General features: G+C 39.1%; 1 protein-coding gene across 2 annotated transcripts in view; it reads left to right on the top strand.

Moving 5' to 3' along the window:
* Positions 1 to 153: 153 nt before the first annotated feature.
* The window catches only part of LOC101862905 (harmonin), a gene marked incomplete at its 3' end in the record, with an annotated part of 69,360 nt that continues 60,186 nt past the window's right edge, over positions 154 to 9,327 (top strand). Inside the window, 1 exon segment of one of the 2 annotated variants that reach the window (XM_035972855.1) lies at positions 154 to 267. Coding sequence is in view for 1 of the 2 variants with exons in the window: in XM_005110334.3 (XP_005110391.2) it covers positions 289 to 327 (39 nt within the window). 2 annotated transcript variants of the gene reach the window in all.

Below are 9,327 nucleotides of genomic sequence, written 5' to 3'. Positions count from 1 at the left end.
ACACACACACACACACACACACACACACTCGCGCGCGCGCGCTCCATTCGCAAATAACCAACAAATCTCGAGAACGGAAACAGTTCTGAGAAATAGAGCAAAACCAGGGGAGCCAGCATTGTGGGATAGATTCTAAATCCAATACAAGAGTACTGTCCCTTCGGCTGTTTGTTGACAACTTGACAACCTTCCGCTGACGTCTTCTGTGTAGCGGATTCCTCACACTCCACTTTGACAATCGTCACGTCTGCTACAAAGAAATAACAAGTAAAATCTATATCTGTTGAAATGATGGAGAGACGATTTGCAAAATTTTTCATTGGCCTGGTGAGTGTGCTTTGCTTCTTGCGGGTGCTTTTGACTTCCTGATTTTAGGGCGAGCTCTCCTCCCAGGGGCCAATCTCAGACCTGTCCCAGTCCTGGTCAAGCAGTGAGCGAAGCTCATGTAGGCTAGATCTAGATTCTAGATCTAGATTTAGATCTAGATATCTAGATCTTATCTAGTTATATAAACTAGAATTATAGTATCTAGATCTAGATCTAGATCTAGATCAAGATCTATTGTAGGGTGATCTTGTAGTTCCATTCGTTTAAGTCCAGGATCCATTTGTTTACTTACATCCAGAAGATTTCCACAGAAAATGTAGAGAACAGGGATGCAACCTAACTACAAAACATCAAATTATGGTAAAATTCAGGGGGGGGCATGTAATTATATGCAATTATATCATGTCTAATTAAAAGTTTGGAGACACCTTTATAAATGGTTATGCCAGAGATAGATTCTAGATCTAGACTAGATCTAGTATAGGGATTCGGACTCGAGTCTGAATAACATTTTTTCATATTCGGACTCGAGTCCGAATAAAAAAATTTCTTATTCGGACTCGAGTCCGAATATGAAAAAATGTTATTCGGACTCGGGTCCGGAAAAAAAAGAAGTGTCTTCCTTCTATAGATCTAACGTTCAGTGCTTCCAATTTTCCGCCATTTTTTAGTTTCCCCCACACCTTATCTGCCGATCCAATGCCCGCCGCCTCATTAATACGCCTCCCCCCCCACCCCCCACGTTTCCCACTTTCTTTGTTGTAGAAAAAGGTAAAATTGAAGATTAGCAGACCACCTGGCATATTATGAGCAGTGTAAAAAAAAAAAAAAAAGACCGATTCGTTCAAATATACACACAAGTTTGTGTCATATCGATTGTTTACCAAGAAAAAGTTGTGTTGCTGTGTAGAGCTGAGCATACAGCAACTTTTGATTCCATAGACCAGCGCACAATTCATTACGTAGATCTACGTCAAGACTAGCTTATTATTGTAATAATGATCAGTTGCCGGGGCGGAAAAGACCGACGCTTATGCGTCGTTCAAAGCCCGGACCGATAGTGCCCCCCCACCACCCTCCCCGACACGCACACAGCCACACGTGTGCAGGCCGCCCATCCGACCCCGACACATGCTAACGAGCCATCTTTAATTGCTTCTGATGACCTCTTGATAAACAGAAAGTCGGAAGTGATGTCATGCTGGACAAGAATCAGAGTCCGAATAACATTTTTTCATATTCGGACTCGAGTCCGAATAATCACTTCGATTAACAAGATAGAATCTAGATCTAGATGGTTCACTTGCTCAGCCGAAAAAGTGTCAGCAGATTCACGAGTCACAGAAAGTCGGAAGTGATGTCATGCTGGACAAGAATCAGAGTCCGAATAACATTTTTTCATATTCGGACTTGCTCAGCCGAAAAAGTGTCAGCAGAAGTCGGCTCTAGATCTAGATGGTTCACTTGCTCAGCCGAAAAAGTGTCAGCAGAAGTCGGCTCTAGATCTAGATGGTTCACTTGCTCAGCCGAAAAAGTGTCAGCAGAAGTCGGCTCTAGATCTAGATGGTTCACTTGCTCAGCCGAAAAAGTGTCAGCAGAAGTCGGCTCATTGCTTCAGATAGGCTAGACATTAATCAACGGTCTAAGGAACAAAAGATGTAAATTTGCATTTTCCAAGGACTTTCAAGCTTTGGTATTCACCAGACTTTGACGACCATTTTATTTTCTCACTAATTTTACTTCTGAACTCAATCCCTTTCAATTTCAATATAATATATATCTTAATCTAGAATCTAGTAAATCTATCTCGACTTCTATTATTCAAGATAGATGTGTAATTTTTTCAACGAAATCAAGACAAATGAACAAGCTTTATGATGATACCAATTCAATAACTTACTAGGTAGCGTAACCTCGCGGCCTTCCAAGCACCTGGTTTCGGTGAAATCGGGGTAATTCAGATCGCTGTTTCTTTGCTCTTTTGCTTTAAAACACCAAATGCCGTACTCCTTGTAAAAGTTCAGCTTTTCCTCGTTTCTATGGTGGAAGTTGTTTATATGTCTGATTATTAGGAGCTGGAATATCGCCAAGGAAAACGAAGCCCCTCGCGGTCGGAATGCGTGGTCGGCCGGTTAAAAAATTGACACGCGTTCATTCAAATTCTTCGGGAACGAGGGATGATTAAACACCGTCTTTTCATTGGCAGAGAACTGTAGAGCTTTAAACGGGCTTTCTCGTGATATATTTTTGCCCTAATGGTGTTTAAATAAAAAGCCTTTGCCTTTAAAAATACCGTCAAAATTTTCAAAGATTATTTTATAAGCGGAATATGTAAAATATCGGCTTAAAAAAGGTAATAGAAAGATTGCTTTATTTCCTATTTGAATTAAAGTAATTAGCTTGGAATTATTTTGCATCAATCCTTCTGCGAGATTCGGAAAGCATGTGACCCCCCACGCGGGATACACGACAGTATAGAGCCGACTCGTTCGCCACGGGGGCCGGTGCAGCTCGGTGTTTTTGTCGAAATAACAACAGATCATCGTGTTTGAGGCGATTAAATACTGATTTGTAATGATCTCACAGTCTTGAATAAAATTAGGCCCCCAGTAATTGTACTCTGTTTAATATGGAGATGTTTAGTGCTCTTGGTACTCTTTTTTATATTTAAATTGTCTGTCAAACATGGGGTTGCAGCCACTGATCGACTTTAACAAATTTGATCAAATTTTAAACAACTACCATAAAACTTCTTAAAAATTGACTGAGAGATTAAAGAATGGTACCAAAATGCTCAGGAGACATAGGCCTTTCATATGGAATAGATAAATTTGGCATACAGCTACCTTGAAAATTTAGTTTCTGGTACACCTACAATAACTCCACTTGCCCAAAAATTGACGCCTACCTGATTCCACCATGTTGCAACTCATATATTATTGTATAGAAATATGGGCCACGAAAAATTGTGCCCTTTTATTGGAACATTTTATTGAGGAATGTGGAAGGGCAGTTTTGTAAGATTTGATACGTCAAACAGTTATCCTATTAGATGCAAGCTCTACTGGTGGCAATTGATTAGTAAGATGGACAATACCTTTTATTTATAGCACTTTTGAGAGGTGTGGACAAGCAACCCTGAGTACAGCTGGCCCTCTCTAACTCCTCACCTCACCACCTTCCTTTCCCAGATCCCTCTTACTTGCAATTCCTCTTTTATGACAGGTTTGAATGTACCTCGAATCTGATCTCCTGTGGGGTTTTGTCATTGAAATGAGCTGGCCCCCAAGGTGCGAAGTTTCCTTACTTTACGTGATCACAGGCAACGACCATCGTAATCACTGTACAGCCCTTTCACACTGTCCACCTGTCACACATGGCTGATCGCTGGCTTTCCTCTATATTGTGTAGTTCTGTCTCACACCTTGTTCCCATCTGTCTTTTTATCCCCGGCAAAGCTGCAATTTCAAGTAAGAGGAGAGCATAGATATATAATTATGGGACACCGTGGTGAAATCAAGTGCCAGTCAAAATAATGAAATTGAAGAAATCAACATTTTCCTGCCCATTGTTTGATTTTTGTAAAAATTTTTGGGGGTGGTGGGTAGGGGGGTAAGTATGCCTTTCACCTTTTGTGTCCATTTAAAAACACGTTTCTGTGTGAATTCTAGTGACAAACATTGATCTTTTAAAAAAAATGAAAATCCTCTCTTTCTGAGAACTTTAACTTTAACTTTCTAGGGTTTAACTTCTTTTGGTATGAAATCTGAAAGTCATAAAGAGCTCTAAATTGATAATTAAATCACAACTAGTGATTTTCCATCGCTATCCGGATTCGAACCCGGGACCTATTGAAATGCTGAAAACAAATTTGACGTTGAAGTTGTCTTTAAAAAATGTGCCCGAGCTGCTGCCAGCAGTTCACCGGCACTGTTGTTCTGACCACGAGCAGCTGAGAGTGGCTTACCGGAGATGAGGAGTTAATTTTCTACCTCCTTCAATCGCAAATATTTCGACTCCTATTAAAAAAGGATGGGTATTTTTTTCAACTAAAAATAGATAAATGAACAAGCTTTAAGGTGAAACCAATAACTTCATATATGCCCAAGAATTGATGAGTGCTCACTTTATTCTACCATGTCATGTCTCATATAGGCCTATTATGGTGTTTGCTTTACTTCCATCAGTTCCAATGTTTTATGGCGGATCTGTTTCTGACACTAGCACTAGCGGAGGAACGATCATGGTATTAGACTGAATTGTTGATTAGGAAAGTGCACTTTTAAATGATAATTTTACAGGAAAAGTTAGGATGCTCCTTGCGTGCTTTAACTCAATAAACCCGAGCAGCTGCTCCCGGTTGCCGCAGTGTTTTCTTAAAATGAAGAGCGACTGCTTCCCAGTTCCCAGCAACTGGTGTGATGCAGACAGGTACACTCACAAATTTCTCATTTAAACACTATGAATGCAATAAAACTTTGTACTAAGCCTCTTTAAGGGAGCTACTTTCCTTTGTCTTTGTTGCTATGCTCATTCTTTGTCATGAGTTGAAGCACTTGACAAGATCAGGTTCTTTCTTCCTTCATCAACTATTGACCCTTGTCAGTTAATGAGTTATGAGCTGATTCCAATCCTTGGAACTGAAATGAGAACATTGGAGTAGAGAAATTAGTGGCAAACTGTGATCACTGATGTCTGTCTCAAATGTGGCACTTAATGAAGAAGAAGAATTATAGTATACCTACAGGCGGTGCTACTGACTGAAGTGTCTTTAGGCCATTCCCAAAGGGGGGACATTAACCATGGTCTTATGCACAGTAGAACTGAAATTGTAAATGGACTGATTCATCAATGTCATGCTCATAACTGTGTCTCAACTGCAATAGGAAACTGCTGCTTTTTCTTTCCCTAATCCTTACTATTGTCATTTTTCCTCTACTTCTTTTGTATAATGTTTGTCACACTCTTGTGACCCGCTATTTCTGGGGTGCTTTGATAGTTGAAGCAGTCTTGTGAGCAGAGTAAGTCTGATTCCCTGTCAATGTAAGGACTTCTCTGTTGACAACCACCCCTTGGCGCTCATATGACCTAAGCAGTTGCGAGCGTTGTAAAACCTCTACTACTAACTAGAATTATAGTATGGGATAAGTAAACTCAATCTTGGACTATTCTCACTTCATAGGGGTAGGGCATACGTATTCTATGTGACACTAGTGGTCTAGTTGTCAGGCTATTGGGCTCACAACCAAAAGGTTGCAAGTTCAAAACCTGTCAGGGGCCTGACATTGTGTCTTTGAAAAAAGTAATTAACATAAAAGGACTTAAATATAACTCACTCCATTCAGGTGGGAATGAATACTCGGCTGTAGTCTGGGAAAGTTCTTGTCAGTTTATGAGTGTTTGAGTGCTTCATTGGCTGCTTCTACTGTTTGCTTTCCCGGAAGCTGAGTATGTTTCTGAGTGCTCTATCTAGGGTCTGCTTAGGTAGTAATAATTGTAAAGTGTATAGAGCATGCTGTAGAGCATGGATATCAGATCATCATCAAGTGCCGGATCTGGGACTGGATATGCGCTCTATATAAATACAGTCATCATCATCATTTCATTGTAGACAGCTTGAAGATTTTTTAAAAAGGCAAAAAAGTGTTAAATTTCACAATTTGTTTATAAGTTCAACGTTTTGCCGCTGAGGGCTTCATCAAGAACTTGAAAAAACATCACCAGCATTATCATCGTGATCATTATTGATTATTATTATCTTTGTTTTTCTAAGTGGAAACAGAATTGAAGCATACTTACTTTGTGGTTCCCTCCCAGTTTCTGACTGAAGGACAACACTTGAGTTTGTGGCTAGACACTGTGGGCTGGGTGTTGTCTCGGGAAAGTTCAGCCCATTCCACAGGTTTGCTCAGAATTCAGAGCTGTGTCGCTAGGCAGGATTGAGTTTATATTATTATGGTGATGGAATGTGGAAGAAAAAGAAATCAAAGGAGGGAGTACTGAAAGAAGCTCTCTTTGGTTGCTTACCAATGATAACTCAGGAAGTAACGAATGCAGTTTCTGAGACACTTGAATGGACATAAAAGCTTTGATTTCTTGCTCTCACTGGAAAATTAGAATGACAAATAAGGCATGGGCAGACCAAAAACAACTCATTGTCATGTGGAATACCTGAACAGATGGGGAAACTTTCTGTTCTTTTTTTCTTTCTTTCCAAGCTTTGTTTGTCCACTGCAGGACACGTAGCCCTCCAACAGTGACCTCCGCTCTGTTTTGTCAGCTGTTTTCTATGTCCAGGTTGCACCTATCCTTTCTATGATGTCGTCCTGCCATCTTCTTTCTGGTACCTAGAGGTTTTTTTCTGTTCTTGGTCTCCATTCCGTACATTGTTTTGTCCATCTGTTGTCCTTCGTTCTACCGATGTGACCAGCCCATTTCCATTTTTGTTGTAGTGTAAATTTTGGGGTTTCTGTCACTCCTGTTTTCTCTCGTATTTTTGTGTGGTTCATTTTTTAGTATTTTTGTGTGGTTCATTTTTTCTTGTATTTTTACGCTTAGCATCTTTCTTTCCATTGCTCTTTGTTTTGTTATTACTTTCATTCAGTATCCATAGCTTATTACTGGAACAATGCACTGATTGAAGACTCGTCTTTTCAGTGATATAGGCAGATTTTTTATCTTGGAGTATTTCTCTGTATTTTCCAAAGCAACTCCAAGTCGGGCATATATTTTTTTTTTCACCCCTTTTTTGCTCTCTCTCCCATATTTATTGTTTGCCATAAATATTTATATTCCGTCCACTTTTCAATATTCTTGTTTTTCTTTAGCATAATAGTTCTGTCGCTGGTGTAGTTTGTCCTATATATTTGGTCTTATCTTTGTGGATTTTAAGGCGTACTTTTTCGCTTTAGTTATTTTTATGACATTTAGGTTAATTTACATTTATTGTTATAAATGCATTTTCTGTGCAAAGTGCCATATCATCGGCGAATCTCAGGCCTTTCAGGTGTTATCCGTCTGTTGAAATTTCTTTAATGAGCGATGCCTTTTTGTATATTTCGATTGCTGCTGTTGATAGTTTGGGTGATATGGTGTCTCCTCGCCTCACTCCTTTTTCTATTGCAAACTTTTAAAGGGATTCATATTCAATGGAGTCAATGGCTTTTTCGTAATCAATAAAACCAATACATAATCTAGCTGTAGATTGTATTGGTGGCATTTTTCTATTACTTGATTCAATGATTGTATACGGTCTGTTGTGGAGTGTCTTTTTCTAAATCTGGCCTGTTCTTTTGGTTGGTTCTCATTGAGCACTCTCATTGAGCATTCTGGAGTACTCTTGTAAACTGTTTGTAAGTATGGAACAGTAAACATATTGGTCTGTGGGTTTTTTCATGTCTCTTCTGTCTCACTTTTTATACAAGATTATTATTTTTGCTGCTTGCCAACATTCAGGTACTCCTCGAATTTGCAAAGTTTTAATGAATACTTTAGTTATATAAGTTATAGTAGTTTGTCCTTCCATTTTTAGTATGTCTATAGTTACTCCATCATTGCTAGGCACTTTCATTTTTTTCCATCCTTTTCAGAGCCTGTTGTATTTCCTCTTCTGTAAAGGGACGGGGGAAACTGGGGTAATAATATCGGTTTTTTTAGGACCATCTGAGCGGAGAAATGTATCGAGAACCGTGCTTACCGATGTTTATTTCAAATCTGGCTCTTAATGTTGATGGTGTTGTTTTACACATTTGTGCCGGGAGTTGCTGATGGCTTTCCAGATTTTGTTCAATCTTTGCTATTTTTATTGCGAGACTGTAGCAGGGCTTCAAGATTTTGATTTAGTTACTTTAGAATAGACCCTGTTTCTAAATATGGCACTTTATTTACTAACTGACTTGCCATATCCCCAAGGAAGTGTACGCATAGCTAATGGTTTTACACTTAAGAATAGATTCAACACCAGTATCTGCTCTTGAGAGAGCAAGGTTTTAGATAATTTTGCAAAACAACATTCATTGAAAAAAACAAACAAAACAAAACAGCAACCCCCTTCCAAATAAATATCAAACAAATTTTGAGCTAGCCCATACTAGTCTTGACTTTCCTCCTTGTTGGTTTGTTATTCTTTTGGATGTTGCTGCTGCTGCTGCTGATGGTGATGATGTTGATACTGTGGATGGCGATGTTGTTCTGAGAGTTTTTTCTGCTGATGGTGTTGTTGCAATTGTCGTTGTCTTCGGCACTGAGCAAGGGAAGGAGGAATAAGTATGTGCCTAGCCTGATGAAATTGAGAACTGCTTAAAGTCTTATGTGGTTATGATGTTTTATAAAGCTTATTATTATTTTTTTTCTGCTGTTTCTGATGTTGATGGGAGAGGTGTTTTTTTGGGTTGTTGATAATTGTTGTTGCTATCGTCGTTCTTGTTATTGAGTGAGTGGCTGAAGAGTAAAAAATGTGAGCCTGGACCTGTCCCCGCAGTTTAATGCAAAAAAAATAAATTCTGAAATTATGCAAACTGAGCTAAAAAAAAAAAAAAGTGAAATTATGCTATTCTGTTAATTTAAACAAAGAATGATAAAGGAATATAATCAGAAATTATTCAAAAAATTTTTAAATTTTGCTAAATTATGCGGGTGCATAAAAACCCGGGGACAGGCCTGGACTTATCGAGTGAGGATAATTATTTCTAATCTTTCTTACCTGTCTGAGTACTTCATGTAGCAAAACGTGCTGTCAAGATGTTGGTCAAGGAGTTATGATCAAGATGTTGGCTTTTCTTATTCGGTTTTGTCTCCCAATTGCACGAGCCAGTTGCAGTTGTTGGCTTCTTCTGGACCATTGTTGTATGGCTGTGGTTTTTCAAGGTGCAGGAAATCTGTTACCTATGAAAGAGTATGGTTCCTGTAGCATTGTCCAACATAGTCCTCGCTGGGAGATGAACTGAATGTGTGTGTTTGTGTGTGTGTGTGTGTGTGTGTGTGTTTGTGTATGTGTGTGTG

This window comes from Aplysia californica, unplaced genomic scaffold (assembly GCF_000002075.1).
Source record: "Aplysia californica isolate F4 #8 unplaced genomic scaffold, AplCal3.0 scaffold00877, whole genome shotgun sequence".
NCBI lineage: Eukaryota > Metazoa > Mollusca > Gastropoda > Aplysiida > Aplysiidae > Aplysia > Aplysia californica.
Note: the sequence above shows the minus strand (reverse complement) of the source record. Positions and strands in the feature narration are given on the sequence as shown.